At 42.9% G+C, this 18,787-nt stretch overlaps 1 gene segment (V, D, J or C); it reads left to right on the forward strand.

The window, feature by feature from the left end:
- Window positions 1-752: 752 nt before the first annotated feature.
- On the forward strand, window positions 753-3,088 carry LOC128512151 (immunoglobulin kappa variable 3-15-like). The segment is given in 2 exon segments: window positions 753-913; window positions 1,041-3,088. Coding segments are annotated over 2 exon segments (435 nt in total).
- Window positions 3,089-18,787: the final 15,699 nt, after the last annotated feature.

Raw genomic sequence — 18,787 nt, forward strand, 5'->3', positions numbered from 1 at the left:
ACCCCTTTTGGGATCAGTGCCACCTCAGTGGTTTTTTGGGTTGCAGGCTGGGTTTGGGTCTCGTTCTCAGTAGGGTTTCTGGGGCACTCAGCTGCTGGCCGAGCTGTTCTTGCAGGGGGAACGACCTCAGCAGACTCAGCTCAGAAGTGCCAGAGTTCTGAACTTTTCAACATTGTATACAAAAATCACAATGGCACTGTTCATACGGGAGGCAGCGACTATATTCTTCTGCCCAACCACCTCTCCAACTGCTAAACAACATTCCTCTCCACCGGCCGCGCACACCACTCTCACACCGCGCCAATGAGTCAAACTCTTACACAGCCTCGTGCTTGAAGCCACCATGCTCCCGCAGCACGTTGCACATACTCACTTACACACACACACACACACACACACACACACAAGCTGCTTCACTCACACACTCGCACCACAAACTAAATTTTTTAAATATTATTCATAAAAATAGGAGAATGGCAATCGCTTTCACCCCTCACAAGCTACTTGTACTCCACCGTGCATGCACAGAGAGAGAGAGAGAGAGAGAGAGAGAGAAATCAGTGAAGTGAGAGAAATTTACATGAAGACCCAGAATAGAGCAGCACTTTCACCAGATGTTCAACTTTGTTCTGTTTATTAAGAGTCCAGGAATATTAATGAACACACACACACAAACACACACACACACACACAGACGCGCACACACACACACACACAAACACACACACACAGACGTTTCCATAGAGAGAGGTTCCACTTTGCATTAGCAGCTCATGCTTCAGCGCTCTGCGAGTGTTTATAGCCCTGTGACTTTAACACTTCATGACTGAGAGCTGCTGCTCAGCGACTTCACCCACAGCAACCATGAGTTTGATCAGCGTCTTCATCTGCACACTGGCCCTCTGCGCTCGAGGTAACACAATGTTTTATCTTCTACTGTTCAGCTGACAAATCCATGTGAAGTAGGCCGACTAGATGAACTTCAAACTCAACATCATTATTAATGTAGGGAACCCATTTATTCTTCTGATTTTTTTCAGGATCCAGAGGTCAGGTGACTGTGACTCAGAGTCCTGCAGTGAAATCAGTTTCTCCAGGAGACACACTCACCATCAGCTGTAAAACGAGTCCTGCTGTTAATACTAACTGTGGTGGGAGCAATAACTGTTTCTCCTGGTATCAGCAGAAACCTGGAGAAGCTCCTAAACTCCTGATCTATGATGCTGACACTAGAGAATCAGGTATTCCATCACGTTTCAGTGGCAGTGGATCTGGATCTGATTTCACTCTGACCATCAGTGGAGTCCAGACTGAAGATGCTGGAGATTATTACTGTCAGAGTGCACATTCTATCAGTAGTAGCGGAGTGTTCACACAGTGTTAGAGCGTCGTACAAAAACCTGTGTGAGTGTGACTGCTGCAGCTGGGACCTACTGCAGGTGCTGAGGGACACACACACACACACACACACACACACTACAGTAAGTGTATATGATGCAGCTGACTTTGCTGAAACATACAGCTGTGTGTCATTAGCCTAGCAGTGGAAGCTAACAGCATGTTAATGAGACAGCTCTGTTCTAGACCCAGTGCTTTTTCCCTCTACATGCTACCTCAGGGTAAAATGATTCACACAGCAACACAGTAACCTATCGAAAAAAACACCATTTTTACCACATCTGTTAAAAAACTAAACTGGAACATTCTTTCAATCTAACAACTTTTTTCCAGCTCTGGTGTATACAGCTTTAATAAAGCTTTACTCAAAGTTCAGTCTTTGTCAGGATGATATACTGCACGTGAAGCTGTGGATTATAATTCACAACGACAGTGATGAAGAGGAGAGAAGCTGACAGTGTCAGAGGTTGAGGATGTATAACCCAAGGAGGAAGGCCCCCGACACTGATGAGGAAGAAGACCCAGCTGATATTGTAGCCTCCTTTTGGTAAAAAAAAATGGAACCAAACCCTAACACTTACCAGATATGCCATATCCCAAGTGGGTGACATCAAGTAAACTTTTCCTCATGGACTTTATTGATACCGTTGTCATGAACATGACAAACCTGGAGGGAAGAAGGGTTTATGGAAACACCTGAAACACACACCTGGTGAATATTGAAGCCTACAGTACGTGGTTGTGTTGATTTTGGTTGATGTCTACAGATCATGCAAGGAACCTGCATCCAGCTTATGGGATGTGGACACTGATCAGGCAATTTTTCACTCTACAATGTCTTTGCAGACCTTCCATATCCTCATTCACTTTAATTACCACCACACAAGAGCAGCCCAAAGTCAACGAGACAAGCTGGGAAGTTTGGCAGAAGTGGGTGGAGCTCCTGCCAATCATTTACAAAACAGATCCTGACATCACTGTTGATGAGCATCTCGACAGTTTTAGGACACGGTACCCATTTAAGCTGTATATGCCAAACATACTATCAAAGTATGGTATAAAAATATGTGCAGCATGTGATGTAAAGACATGTTATGCCCGGAACATGTCAATGTACAGCAAGGCTACTTTAAAATTGTAAATTTATTCATACAGTGTATGGGTCAAGCAATATATTTATAATAAAAGTACTGCTTCTCCAATACTTGTCCCAACTATTGAGGTGTTTGGCCAGGTGGCACATGTAATTTGCCAATTAGCTCATGTACTGTCATTTTGAATGGCAGTGTTTTGTAATGGCAAGCATGTGACTTTATGTCAGCTTGTTGTGTCTTATGCAGACAACTGTTTTCAGTGCATTTAAAATAGTGTCAATTGGAAATGCAAAATTGTACAGGTGTGAACAGTGTCCAATGCATTCTAATGAAACATTATTATCTGACCTCACCTTGGTCAATTGCCATGTGCTGCTGTCCAGAAAAAACAAAACATTAACCATAGTAAATTTATCATGTCTTTTTATTGTTCCACATGGTCACAAAACAACTACAGTGGAAGCAAAGATTTTTACAGCAAAGATTTTTAATAAATTTTGACTTGAAAAACGAGCGTTGTCTTGGTTTACGAGCACCGAGTATCATGTATATCATGTATCATGTATATGCGCTTTTTGTTTTGACCGAGCGTCACGTCATCACAACTGAGCCAACGTTTTTTCTCTCTCTTGCACTGCGGAATTGTAGGTAATCGTCTCCCCTGCTGGGTGAATACACACACACACACACACAAACACACGTGCACACAAACACACACGCACACTCAGAAACTCTGCAAGCACTAAGACCCAGCAGGGGAGACCTTGTTGTTGTTGTTGTTGTTGTTGTTTTACTTTACAGCAGTAATTCCGTTAGTATGCGCTCACGCGAGTGTGACTAGCGATGTTCCTTGCTCATTTTTAAACGGTAAATTTTTAAACAGTTTTAAAAACGGTCTCTCCGTTATTGTGTGTGTGTGTGGAAAATGGAAACACCTATCTGTCCGGATTTATTTTAACGTTTTTTTAAAGGTAAAGTGCAGGTTAATTTGTTTTATTTTGACTTAATTATTTTTATGTATTTATTTTTTTGGGCTGTAGAACGAATAATTTGAGTTTCCATTATTTCTTATGGGCAAATTTAATTTGGTTTATAAGTGTTTTGGAATACAAGCCCACTCCCTGGACAATTTATGCTCGTAATCCGAGGTTCCACTGATGGGCCAAGAGGACGAACCTCAGATGAAAAAATACATTATTAAAAGCATAAAATTATGGTGGTGTAGTGGTTAGCACTGTGACCTTGCACCTCCAGGGTCCGGGTTCGATTCCCAGCCAGGCTTGATTCCCGTCTCTGTGTGCATGGAGTTTGCATGTTTTCTCTGTGCTTGGTGGGTTTCCTCCAGGTACTCCGGTTTCCTCCCACAGTCCAAAGACATGCAGATTAGGCTAATTGGCATTACCAAATCGCCCATAGTGTGTGAGTGCATGTGTGTGCCCTGTGATGGATTGGAACCCTGTCCAGGGTGTGCCCTGCCTTGTGCCCTAAGCCTCCTGGGATAGGCTCCAGGTCCCCGCGACCCTGAATACAGGATAAAGCTGTATAGAAGATGAGTAAGTGAGGGAGAATGAAACAGTGAATTCTGCAGCAAAACCACATACTGTAATCTTTTGAATGAGGAAAGAATCATTATCACTGCAAAATGAAGCATTCTGAGCCTTAACTAACTAGCATAGAAACATAAAGCTAACCACCCTTCAGCATTTTCAGAAGTGTACGTGCATGTTATTCACAAGTTCTGATGCGTGTCTTTTGTTACAGTGTCACTGACGACTCCAGACGTTTCGTTGATTTCTTTGTCTCTTGTTTATTTTCAACATCAAAGTACAACGGTTGTTACAGTTTCTTGCATTAATCCACTGTAGTCATGACAAGTCGCTTGCTGTGTTCTGTAGCTTCAATAGATTACAGTTACAACAACTCTACAAATTTTACTGTATTCCTTTTAGCTTACTGTCTTACGGTCAAAAGCTTGTGTGCTCCACACCTTTCTGTATCCTTCCGTGTCTTATCAACAACAACTAACGTGGGTGATAGACATGAAACTACATAACTGTGGGATGATGTCACAGAACAACTCATGAAATGATGTCACAATACAAATTATGAGTATGATACTTAATGCTTAATGCTTAACTAATAAACTAAAATAAGATAAACATAACAACAAATCACAAGAATTAAATATGGCGTTTCATTTCCAGCCCCTAATTGACAGGCAGGAAGACTGACAATTATACACATATATATATATATATATATATATATATATATATATATATATATTTTTTTTTTTACAATTGGGCCACAACATTTACTATTGTATTAAAAATTTGAATTAACTTTCTTAACACTTTAAACATTTGTTAACGGTTTAACTTAAGGTGTTCATATCGTTGCGTACCAAATGAAAGGAACATGACTACTTTATAAGGTAATTAACATTCCATTTCACATATGAGGCACAGCTTATCGATGGGTCTTTCTAGGGTACTGGTTTTAGTTTTGACCAGCACACGTCTCACAAGTCCTTTTTTATCAGGCTCATGATCCGTCCGACGACCCATGAATTTCTTAGAGGAGACTCATCAATTATTAGGACTACGTCTCAGATCGTGAGGTTTTTTCTTACCTGAGACCATTTTTGGCTCTTCTGAAGCAAGGGCAGGTATTCACGCACCCATCACTTCCAGAATAGGTCGGCAAGGTATTGAATTTGCTTCCACTTGCGACGTGCGTAAATGTCCTCCTTTTTGAAAAGTCCAGGGGGCAAGTTTGGCTGTTTTTTCATCAGCAGCAGGTGGTTAGGTGTCAGGGGCTCCAGGTCTGTGGAAATGTCTGTAGTTGTAACGGGACAGTCATTCATTATAGCTTCCACCTTACACAATCGCTCTCATCGTTTAGTGTTTGTTCTTTTAGTACGGACCTCAAGATTTTTTTAACTGATCTTATCTGCCTTTCCCATATTCCACCAAAATAAGACCCAGCAGGAGGATTAAATATCCATTGTATCCCCTTTTGCATGAGGACGCCTTCAATTTTTGACTGATTCCACTGTTGGATAGCTTTACGCAATTCAGTCTCAGCACCTATGAAGTTTGTTCCATTATCACTTCTCATAACTGACACCTGGCCTCTTCTGCACATGAAGCGTCGAATAGCATTTAAGCAGGAGTCTGTATCAAATGACTGCGCGACTTCAATGTGCACGGCTCTTGTTGTCAGACAAGTAAACAATACGCCATATCTTTTAACATTACTTCTACCCTGTTTGACCTCGAAGGGTCCAAAATAGTCTACCCCTACGTTAGTTAATGGTAGGTGATCTGGTGTTATTCTATCACGCGGCAGTTCTGACATATTTGGTTCACTAGTTTTTGCTCTGATCTTTCTGCATGTCACACAACTGGACAGAAACTTTCTCACAAGGGAATTTGCAGTCGGAATCCAATATTTCTGCCACAATTTTGAAAGCATATAATTCCTTTCGCAATGTCCGACCTGTTCGTAAATGTCTCTTAGGATTAAAGTTGTCTTTGGGTATAATGACTGAGTGTTTTACATGCTCAGGCATTGCCGACCTACCAAGACGTCCTCCAACTCTTAGCACTCCATCCTGAAGTACTGGATCTAGTTTGGAGAGACAACTGTTTCTTTTTACGGATGCATTACCCTTTTGCAACATGGAAATTTCGTCTTTGAATTTTTGGTTTTGAACAAACTTAATGACTTCGTTTTCTGCCATTGTTAAGTCCTTAATTGTTAGAGACTTATGATTTCTGTTATTGAGTTGTTTGCCTGTCCCTTAATCCTTTTTGTTCTCTGTTTAAGCATGTCTTTAACGCAAAGAATCCAGGCAACGGATTTTTTTAGCTTGTACCAGTCAGAGTGATAGTTAATCAATTTACTCAAGGCATCTGTGCTCTCTGTAGTTTTTCACGAGATTCACTGAGGCTGAGTGTTTAATCTCAATGTCATCCTCTTTCGTCGACAGATCGTGAATGTTCTCAGGCCATTTACTCTCTGGTTTTTAAGAAAGGGGGGACCATGGATCCAATTGTTTTTCATGAATTTTTCACAGGAAACTCCTCTGGAAGCAGCGTCAGCTGGGTTTTTTTAAGTGTTGACATACCTCCACTGCTGTGGCTTGGTTGACTCTCGTATGATGGAGATTCTGTTAGCGACAAAGGTTTTAAAGCGAAGTTTTTCATTAGCAGTTGTGGGAGAAAATTCTTCCACCTGTTGATGTTGCTGTTAGTTTAAAATATCAATCAGTTAACAAGTTATTAACAAAGAGAATTAAAGAAGAATTAAAGAAGTTTACGCCACGCAGAGCTGGATGAAGTAAGTCAGGCTTTTATTGCAGCAATAAGAACCCAGGTGAGCCAGATTAACAATGCTTTAGATCAGATCACAAGCAATGCCAAAATCAGACTACCTTCTCAGTCAAAATCATGCTCCTTTTATACAGTTTCTGAGAGGGGAGATCTCCAGTCTCCTCCCCTGTACCTTCACCTCGTTTGACCACATCAGAATTTTTATTCCATTATAATCCAGTTTATATCAATTAATATTTCCATTATAATTACATTTCGTTATTTTTTGACTCCTCCCTGCGCTTATCTGACTCCTCCCTGCGCTTATCTGACTCCTCCTACGTTTATTAATTTCCCATTATAAATCGTTTTCTTTCATTTTTATTTTCTATTATCTTTTCACTTTCCGTATCTTTTTTATAAAAAATATAGGGTGGTGCTTGTTGTCAAGGCTTTTCCCTCGTTTTTCTTTGGTTTGTTCTTCAGTTTTCAAGAGACCAGCCATGGGTAAGCATCTCCTTTGCACTATTTTACTTATTTGCCTTATTTTACCTATTTCAATGTTTCTCATGTATTTTGTTTTATTTTATAGCTAACCGCGACTTCTCCATTGATGATTTTATCCCTTCGGATGATTCAGACAGCCAAGGCAGTCCAGATCGTGTTCCTTCTGAGGACTACAACCCGACTGAACCTGTTATGGATCAGGCCTCCGTGAGTCCTGTCCGAGCTGATTCTGAGTTGTCTGGCTCTTTGATGCATTATCTACGTGACAAAGGATTTACCTATGTTAAGAAAGGTGATTCCAAACCCGGTCTTTCTAAAAGACGGTGTTTGGATTTTGAGAGTCCTCACTGTTCTTTTCTGCCAGTAAGGCCAGAGTCTAGTACTCCGGCTCCATCTGTCAGAAGGCCTAGATGGTATGCAAGTATTGGTACCCAAACTGATTTTAAAGTGTCTGTTAGTACACAGACTAACGAGACAGCTACTGTTGGTACTCAAACAGATTTTCCTCAAGCATCTGTTCCTCTGTTAAATCGTGGTATTTCTGCTTTTATTCCTCTCACTGACCTTCCTATTGGTGTTGTTTTAGCTCAAAGAAGGTTTGATATGTAACTTTATTTTTGTTGATGCTTCACCCTAGCCCCTTATGTTTTTGTATTATACGTTGGGCTTTTATACTCTGTATTTTTATATTATTGCCATGTAGATACGCATTTTTATCCTGTATCTACTCTTATTAAACTGTATTATTCACAAGACTGGCTCTGTGTCTCTGATTTTTCCCTGCTCTTTGTTTGTTCGTACCAGCCTGTGTCTGTGGTGCCTTGCACATATGTTTTAGGGAAATTCCTGCTCCTTTTAAGTTTGGTTTCGAGGACATAATTGATTACATAGGTTACTGTGCCCCTTACTAGCTTCTCTCATTGTTCTGTTTTTTCTATGACCTGGTCTTTGCGGTTTTTCTATGTTTTCTCTCATTACTTTGGTTTCTGTTTATCTGCATGGGCAGTTTTTAGGTATTTCCCAAGCTCCTGGTACCGCTGTTTCTGACTTGCTCCTGTCCTGTCTTTTCTGCTATAAGGGCATACTTACAGGCCTTTTATATTTCTGCCTGCACAAATATGTATCAATTAAAACATGCTTACATGAATATAAGTTGATTAAAACATGCATACGTATTTGATTAAAATACATCAGCATTTACTAACCTAATATATGAGACACCTCTATATCCCATTTCACTTGCATCTGAGAAGTGGTGAAGTTGTGCTGTAGTTGTAACTCCAAAGTCAACTGGTTTTACGCATCTTGCTACACTAAACTCAGACAATTGATGCAACTCTTGTAGCCAGGCCCTCCATCTTTTTATAAATTGTTCGGGAATGTCATCGTCCCAATCAAGTCTCTCTTTACACAACTGCTGCATTAAGATCTTAGCTGGCACTATGACTGGTGCAAGGAAGCCTAAGGGGTCATAAATTGAACTAGTAACTGACAAGATTCCTCTTCTAGTCACAGGCCGCTCTTTTAAACTAATCTTAAACTTAAGCGTGTCTGAATTAATACACCACAGCACCCCTAGAGCTCTCTCAACGGGGAGTGCGTCTTTACTCAAATCTAAGTCCCTCATGTCTTTGATTCTTTCGCTCTCAGGGATGGAAGTTAGTAATGTACGACTATTACTTGCCCACTTGGTGAGGTGAAACCCTCCGCTTGCGCAAAGTTTGGTGAGATTACTATATAGCGCAACTGCTTGACTATGACTAGAAACAGATAGTCTACATAGAAATTTTTAAGTACTGTGTTGACTGCCTTGGCAGATGCATTGGTGCGGTTTTCTTCTGCTGTTTTTCTAAGGGCGAAGTTAGCTACACTTGGAGATGATTTTGCAACAAACAAATGAACGACCATTTTATACTCGACCAAGTCCTGACTCACGTCTCCATTCGGGCACCATAGGAAACGCAACAAGTCTGTGTCCTTTTCCGGAACATTAACCTGATAGTACATGGCTTCCACATCTGCCATCATGGCAACTTCCTCTTGTCTAAAGCGTGTGAGCACCCCAATGAGTGAGTTTGTCAGGTCGGGTCCCTGCAGAAGCTCGCTATTTAATGATATTCCCTGATAGCTGGCAGCACAGTCAAAGACTACCCTTAGCTTTTTCTTTTGAGGATGGTATACACCATGGTGAGGTATATACCACACTTGCCCGTCTTGTCGACTTAGGTGAGGTGTGGGGACCTTGACTGCATGACCCTTTTCAAACATGTCGTTCATGAAGTTTAAATACTCTTCGTGAAAGGAGCAGTTATGCTTAAACTTCCGTTTGAGGTTCAGTGCGTGCTGCATGGTTGCGCTTCTGTTGTTGGGCATTTAAATAGCTGCTTTCTTAAATGGTAGGCCAATGTAGAAGTGATTATCTGTAAACTGCAGAGAGTCAGTTACAGAGTCTAAAAACTGATAGTCCTCTTGTGACAACTCAGCTTTGTCATCACAGTTCCGTTCAGGAAAATCGTGGTTGTACTGTTGTATCAGCATTTGTTCTACACTTTCGATGGAAACTCTGTTGACTGCAACGCTCACTTGCTCATTGTCACACGTGCCTTCCTCGACCGACAAACTTTCTACTTGTTTCCTCGCGTTCATGGTGCTTAACATGATGTCAATTTTTTTGCCTTGTACGTTTAATCGCCTTGCTAATGACTCTGTACAAAAGGTAGCAGAGCTGTCTGGGTCCATAAAGGCGTATACCTCTACTGTCTTGTTACCTTTCTTGGACTTTATTTTAACAGGTACTATGGAGAGATACATTCATCTCCAGCCCCGATACATGCACTCGTTTCATGACTTACTGTAACAGGCAGTGTTTTAACTGGTTCAGTTTCGTCAGCCTTTACGATCGCTTGAGTTATGTCTTGTGCTGCAATGTGTAGCATGCGAGGATGTTTCTTTGAGCACAACTGACATGTAATTTTCTTTGTGCAGTCTTTGCTTAAGTGTCCTTTTACTAAACAACCAAAGCAGAATCCATTCCTTTTTAAAAGGTCCAATTTATCCTTATATGTCGTATCGTTAAACTGGTGGCATTCATCTAGGGTATGGTCTTTCGCACAGAATGCACAAGGTTTAGTGAAGGCACTAATAACTGATGCACCACTACTCTTTACTGTAATCGAGTCTTTATGATTTTTACCAACCTGTTTTACGCCGGTTGCAAAGCTGCTACCTCTTTTTCCTTTCATTTTGAGCCCTGGAGGAGGTTTGTTGCAGTGTTTTTTATCACTAGTTCAGGTTGCCGAAAAGTGGGTTGAACATTACAGTTGCTTCTTGCTCTACAAATTCCATCAGCTGCACAAACTTGGCTCTTTTCTGGGTGTGCCTTTCGTGCATGCATGCACGGTTCCTTCATCTCTCACGCAATTTGTAGGGCAGTTTTGAGACTATAGTCCTCAAATTGGTAGCATTGTCTAGCTCATCCATGTAATCGATGCTTGACATGGTATTGTAACATTGTACTAGAAACAGGGAGAAAGTTGTCAGCGACTTCCGTCCTCTGACTTTATTTCCGGCCAGTTGAGTGCCTTTTGCATCAGCGTTGTAGCGATTATTTGTCTGCTTCCAAACTTGTCATGTAACAGTCTCATAGCTTCTGCGTAGCCGCGATGTTCTGGCATGAGCTGGTCCCTAGGCTGTCCTCTAGTATACTGCTCAAGAAAAAACAGCCTGTCCAAATTGCTATCAGTTTTGATGACATGTTTAAAGGCTCTTACAAAGGACATGAACTCAAGAGGGTCACCATCGAATGAAGGAACGTCGCGCGGAGGTAAGGAAAGTTGCCTCTGACTCTTCGCAAACTTTTCTTTAAGATCTGCCCGAAGTGGCATCCTACCCTAAGGCTCCACTATGTCAGTGTTGCAAAGTGAGTGTGGTCGTTACCTTGGGTAGGCCGTTCCATTAGGGTGCTTGACATTATGGGTTTGCCACTCACAGGCATGCTTAAGTGGGTTGCTCGGAGGCGTGATGGCAGTTCGAAATATTCCGTTGCCGAACTGTGGTCGTAGTGGTCGTTTTGCCTCCGGTTCGGGGGGGCATGCACCACTCGTTTCGACGACCACGCTCCGTCTCGCAGGATGTTGTTTTTTACGGTTCTGGTAAGAATTTAGTTCAGCATCGGCTATTGCAAGCGCCGTTTCCATTTCCAGCCTTTCCTTTCCTGTGCCTTTAATTGTGCTTGTTTAGCCTTTAGTTGTGCTTTCAATTGCTCTTCCTCAACCTTTAATCGTGCTTTCATTTGCTCTTCCTCAGCCTTTAATCGTGCTTTCAATTGCTCTTCCTCAGCCTTTAATTGTGCTTCCTCCAGTTCCAGCGCCTGGCGCTCTCTCAAGGTTGCTGCTTTAGCCAGCAAAGCTGCTTTGTTGGCTTTTGCCCTTTTTAGTCTAGCTTCGGATGCTGCTGACGTTAAGAACCTCTTGGATGCCGCTGATGTTAAGCTTCCGTGTCTTTGTGGGGCGGGCGTTTTGCGCTCCAGCATTGACACACTGTCATTTGGCGAAACTCCATCGTCAACTGTTTGGGGCAACTTGAAGCGATTACTAGTTTCCGCGATCCACGACTTTACTCTTACCATGAATTCTGAGCAGCACGTCAATCTAGGGTGATACCAGTGGTGCTGATCGGTTTCACGCTCTTCATCCTTTGCACACGATCGCACTTTTACATTGCTTTCAATAAAGTCATTTAGCAGCGTTTGTATGGGCGGCACTTGGCTTTAACGTCATGCAAATTACAAGCATTGTCCATAAGCGCCTCTAGTTCGTTGTATAATACAGTCAAATAACTCCACTTGCTTTCTCTGGCGTTCTTCAGTTCGTGAAGCTTGTCTGGAGAATAATTTTCGTTGAGCACCATCACCTGCTCAGATTTGACGATAGCGACGTTGTCCTCGCCGTGTGACATGGTGAAGTTTAAAGCAGGCAAGTCCTCTTGTCGCTTTCGGTTTCGGTTGCTCGTTGGCAGTTGATGCGCATTTTTGAAGTCGCACGCGCGCTCTTCACTCCACGTTCACACTCTAAAATCACTTATCTTCATTTTTGCAGCGGAGCAAGCTTTTGACTTTAGATGTACGTGCATGTTATTCACAAGTTCTGACGCGTGTCTTTTGTTACACAGTGTCACTGACGACTCCAGAGTTTCGTTGATTTCTTTGTCTCTTGTTTATTTTCAACATCAAAGTACAATGGTTGTTACAGTTTCTTGCATAAATCCACTGTAGTCATGACAAGTCGCTTGCTGTGTTCTGTAGCTTCGATAGATTACAGTTACAACAACTCTACAAATTTTACTGTATTCCTTTTAGCTTACTGTCTCACGGTCAAAAGCTTGTGTGCTCCACACCTTTCTGTATCCTTTCGTGTCTTAACAACAACTAACAACTAACGTGCGTGATAGACATGAAACTACATAACTGTGGGATGATGTCACAGATCAACTCATGAAATGATGTCACAATACAAATTATGAGTATGATACTTAATGCTTAATGCTTAACTAATAAACTGAAATAAGATAAACATAACAACAAATCACCAGAATGAACTATGGCCCTTACAAGAAGAAAATTTCTATGTAGATGATGTGTTAACCAGTGTTCCACCAGTGACGCAGGCTGAAGAACTGATCATCCAGACACAGCAGCTACAGTATGCAAAAGTGCAGGTCCACATCTACACATGTTTAACTCAAATTATGTCATGCACACTCGGAACGCGACCGGCACTAGGACCCGGAAGTTAAGCGGTCGCGACCCAGGAAGTATAAAAGGAGTAAACAAACCATAGCATCTTGCTCAGTCATTAAGTTTGGCCCATGCCTCGTCGGAATCGTTCGTCGAATCGTGAGTACTCACTTTATTGGTCTAGCTTTCTGATTGAGTGTGCATTTTTAGTATGCGGGTTAGATTGTGTCTTTCCCTTGCTCCCCATTTGTGAGAGTCCTTAGACTAAATAGCATGATTATCCTGCCTACTCGTGTTTTTCCGCGTTTGGGTTTACCATTCACGCAACAAAGGGCTATCCGCTAAAGCTAAGTCTTCTGGTCACCTCAGGTTAGTTCTTGACAGAATGACTGAGCCTTGGGCGGCTGTGGATCGCGCGGCTAGTCGGCCTCCCGTCGCGGCGGCCGCAGTGCCGCACCAACCCACCCCCCCTCCTTCCGATGTATTTCTGGCACTTCCGGATAAATGGGATGGCACGGACGGGAAGTGCAGTGTGTTTTTAACAGCGCTTGATCTGGTGTTTGAGTTTAATTCCACCAGGTACTCCACCGATCAGCAACGCATCGCGCTTCTGGTTTTGTTGCTATCCGGGCAGGCAGCTGAGTGGGCCACGGCAGTTCTACGAGCGGATACAGATACCGCCCACTCGTACAACGAGTTCACCCGCCAACTCAAACTCACCTTCGAACACCCAGCGGGCGAGGTGGAGACCGACACTAAACTCTACCATCTGAGGCAGGAAAGATCGTCCATGAGCCGGTACGCCACTGAGTTCCGGACCCTCGCCGTGCAGATCGACTGGGGGGATGCCGCGCTCCGGACATCCTTCTACAAGGGACTGGCTTTGCGAATAAAAGATGAGCTCGCCGGGCGGGAGCTTCCCGCCACACTGGAGGGATTAATCCAGCTCTCCCTCCGTATAGACCAACGCCTTCTCTCTCGCCCAAAGCCAGCCCCGAGGACCCTGCCGCCTGCACCCACCTTCTCCTACACCTCACCACGACCACGTACAGCCTTCACCACCACCACTACCGGGCCTGTTGGATCTCCACCTCCTGCCGTGGTTAACACCGGAGCCGGGGAACCCATGCAATTAGGACGCGCCTCCCTGACCGTGGCGGAACGCGAACGACGGTATCAAGGGGGCTTGTGTGCCTACTGTGGGTCGGTTGCACATCACTCACCTCATCCCTTCCACCTCCAGGGCGCCAGTGAGCCGTTCATTGTCTGGACGGATCACCAGAATCTCAGCACCATCAGAAATCTCAAACAACTCAACCCACGGCAGGTACGGTGGGCACTATTCTTTGAACAGTTTGACTTCCATCTTTCATACCGCCCGGGGTCCAAAAACACCAAGGCCGACGCCCTTTCCCGACAACAGGAGGAAGACGCTCCCCGGGCGGACCCCGTGCCTGTCAAACCCCCTTACCATGTAATTGCACCTCTCCAATGGGACTTAGAAACGAGGGTACGCCAGGCTGCGGAGACCGAACCGGCAGGTGCGCCGCCTGGACGACTCTACGTGCCCCAAACCTGGCTATTCGTGAAACAGGCGTTCTGGTGGCCTTCCATGAAAAAGGACATAGAGGAGTTCATTCAGGCATTCCCGGTGTGCGCCAGGGCCAAGGACCCAAACCGACCCACCCCCGGAGAGCTGCAACCACTTCCCATTCCTCAAAAGCCCTGGACGCACATCGCCCTGGACTTCATCACGGGCCTACCGGTTTCCAAAGGGAAAAATACCATCCTCACGATAGTGGACCGGTTCTCCAAAGCAGTACACCTGGTGGCCCTCTCCGGCCACCGTAGTCACGTAGTCCGCCTGCATGGGTTCCCCAAAGACATCGTCTTGGACAGAGGGCCCCAGTTCACCGCCCGGTTCTGGAAGGCCTTCTGCCGTCTGATCGATTCCACCAGTAGTCTGTCATCTGGTTACCATCCCCAGACTAACGGTCAGACGGAACGGACCAACCAACAGCTGAAGCGCTACCTGAGGTGTTATGTGTCTGATCACCAGCGCTCCTGGGCCCGCTACCTCACATGGGCAGAGCTATCCCACAATCTCCACGTCTCCTCTGCCACGAACCTAAGCCCATTTGAGGTATGCTATGGTTTCCAACCTCCGATGTTCGACCATCAAGAACTGGCGGTTGACGTACCATCGGCCCAACAGTTGGTCCGTAGGTGTCGGCGGATATGGAACCAAGCCAACATCGACACCCTCCGGGACGGTTGTACAGAGTAGGTGACAAGGTATCGCTTTCCACAAAGAACCTCCATCTGCACACAGAATCACGAAAGTTATCACCCAGATTCATCGGTCCATACCGCATCACTCTAAGAATTAACCCTGTCAGCTCCTGGCTCCAGCTGCCTGTGGCGCTCCGGATCCACCCAGTATTCCACATTTCTCAACTTAAACCCTTCATCACTTCACCTATGGTTCCATCCACCCCCCCTGCTCCTCCTCCCCGAATCATTGACGGCGGTCCCGCCTACACCGTGCGACGGATCCTTGACTCGCGGGTTAGATTGTGAGAGTCCTTAGATTAAATAGCGTGATTATCCTGCCTACTCGTGTTCTTCCGCGTTTGGGTTTACCATTCACGCAACAAAGGGCTAACCGCTAAAGCTAAGTCTTCTGGTCACCTCAGGTTAGTTCTTGACAAAATTAAAGGAATATCCTATGAAGTGTCGCCTCCTCTGAATAGCTGCTAATTAGTTTTGATTTTTTTCCTGCTATTTTAAATTTAAGTCTTAGTCTTAGTCATAGTCCTGGGATTAATGTCCCTGTTAGTTTTTATTATATTTAGTCAATCTTATCCTATTTTTGTTTAGTCAGGTTTTAGTCAACTTTAAGTCTGGACATTTTAGTCTAGTTTTAGTCAAAGGAAGCTTTAAGTATTTTAGTCTAGTTTTAGCCAATAAAAAAGTAACATTTTAGCAAAAAGATGATTATTAATTAACTCTACAGTCAATCTAGTCTAAAACAAAACAACCTTTTTAGTTTTTACAAAATAATTATCTTAACATTTAACACTAGAAGCGCAGAGCAGCGGTCATTTGACCGCAAGGGGGTAAAAAAAAAAATACTTTACACTCGATCAAATTCCAGGACCCTCCTTTCATGACTTTTCCTAGTTCTGTGAGCTTAATCACCCTGTATGCTTACATTTTCAAAATCGCACCAGTAAAAGCCAGTATAAAGCTATTTTGCTCTTATTTACGTGAAATCGCTGACAGCTGCGCGCCGATCATGCCGTTTCCTGCCTTTTCCAACCTGCGATTCTCATTTCTCTCAGCAGATGGCGCAAGGAATCGCGCCAACTATCTATGCTTCATTCAGTGTGTGTATATGTAACTATCTTAGGTTTCATTCCATATATGCAGTTTATTTTATATATAAAGCTTTATTAATGTGTTTGAATAAATCAGATCTACCACAGCAGATAATAAACTATGCTATGTCATAACCGAAGCAAACACCACGATTATGCCTCGTTTCGCTGACGGGAACGTGGTTCACTTGGCCGCGGTGTATTATAAACCTGCAGAATGTTTCACTGTTTATGCCCACATGATGCATATGGTGTTTGCTTCGGTTATGATTGATGATTTATTTAAACACATTAATAAAGCTTTATATTCTCAGGATGGGTCATTGCATTTTTTAGAGATAATTGCAACAGAAATTTTTAAACAGAATGAACAAACTAATGAATTTTCTCGAAACGTTATAAAATAAAGTAAAGCTAAATCCTCTAAATCTCCTTATGAAATATCGCTGATTATCAACGCCAGAATGAATGGCGAATTGTCAATATTTCATAGCATATGACATAGCATAGTTTATTATCTGTTGTGGTAGATCTGATTTATTCAAATTTAATATTGTTTTAGCGATAATTTCACGGAAGCGAGTTCAGAACTAAATCGCTGCTCCTGCTCCATCCAAGACGTTCAGAAGTTTCAAATAAAATGAAAAAACAAATAAATTTTCTCCATACGATATAAAATTAAGTAGAGCTTTCCTTTTTGTTATAGTACGAAGCCCCTAGATGGACAAAGGAGGAGAAAAAACGACAGAAAAATGTCATGCCAAAAACTTTAGGTTATAATGCAAAACATGACTTGTTTTTTTTTTCTGTCTTTTTTCCCCTTTTCCTTTGTCCCCTTAGAGACTCTGTAGTAGGTTTTCTCAGTTGAATATGAAAAAAGATACCGCTGATCATCAACGCGGGAATGAATGGCGCATTGTCCAAGTGCAAGTTGATCTTGGAGCTAAACTATTTGCTCTTGGTGAAAGCGCCATCTAGCGATCATTGTGTGTCAGCAACAGCTTGCCATTCAAAACAATAGGTGGTCAAATGACCGCTGAACCGCGTTATTAGTAGGTGATACTGGCGCGGCGCTTTTAGTGTTAAAAGGTATCTCTACATCTGATGTTTTCAGCTAATTATATTTATTTTTAACATCACAACAACTGCTGGATGTCAAATAGTCTTTTTTAACTACAACATATAGAAGCAGTACGGACAATACAGTGTTTTTGAAACTTTTTTTTCTTTATTAAATATGAATTTACACACTTGGACTTTTGGGATCGGTGCCCAAGTATAACTCCCACTGTATGTGTTTTTTTCTCTTTCACCCGAGTAAAACTGTGATGACGAAGAGTTAAAGTTGAATGAGCTTGTAACATTCCATCACTGCACAAACTGTTCCTGATAAGCCGTGCGCCGTGACCTGGGAAACACCGCTGCTCAATGACACAACAAGGCTGAGATCTTGTGCAGTCTTGTGATGATAAAAGTTGCATCTCTAAAAATCACAACCATCCTGGATTAGAGCTTCAGCTGCAGTCACCTCAGCTGGGATGAGTGTTATGTTGAAAGCAGAGCTAGAGATGAAATTTGAAGAAGAATGTTTTGGACCGACTCACAGGTAGTGCTGGCTTACATCAACACTGAAGCACAGAGGTTTAATCTGTTTAGTTGAGATTAGTGGGGATGTTTTAAGGTGCCTGAGCCCCTCCTCCTCCTGGACAAGAATCAAGATACTATGGTCTAAGACTAAGTCTACAGTGACCTTGTGACTGATGAGGAATGTAAGAGAGCTGCTGAGGAGGTGATTAAGTAAATTCTGGATGAGGGACAGCTTCATGTTGGCCAGTCTTTTATAGTCTATTGTAATTATTCTGGTCAAGGCAGGTCAAGATTGTATGATCTTAAAGTGTGATTAACTCTATCCATATGTACCGTTATATTTGTACTGCAATTTAATAAATAAATAAATGAATAAATAAACATGAGTAATAATATTGTGGCAGCTAAAGTGGATTTTCAGTTTAAATTGTTTGATAAAAGAATATAAAATAAGTCTGCACCTGTCAGTTCACTCAAGCATAAATCCTGCACTAAGTAAAGACATGAAAGCAGCTTCCTGCTCCACACCAGCTAAACACACAGAGTCAGTGTTAATCAGTAAATCAGAGATCAGTGTAGAGGAAGTGAGATTGAGATGAAGACGGCTGAGTGATCCTCTTTCTCCCAGAATAGAGCAGCACTTTCACCAGATGTTCAACTTTCTTCAGCCAAACTCACTGAAGCACAACACACAGCACTGAATCTACAGCTAAACACACTCTCTCATCACACTGATAATGACTATTAACTGGAATAAAAGAAGACACAATG

Source organism: Clarias gariepinus, chromosome 2 (genome assembly GCF_024256425.1).
Source record: "Clarias gariepinus isolate MV-2021 ecotype Netherlands chromosome 2, CGAR_prim_01v2, whole genome shotgun sequence".
Taxonomy (NCBI): domain Eukaryota; kingdom Metazoa; phylum Chordata; class Actinopteri; order Siluriformes; family Clariidae; genus Clarias; species Clarias gariepinus.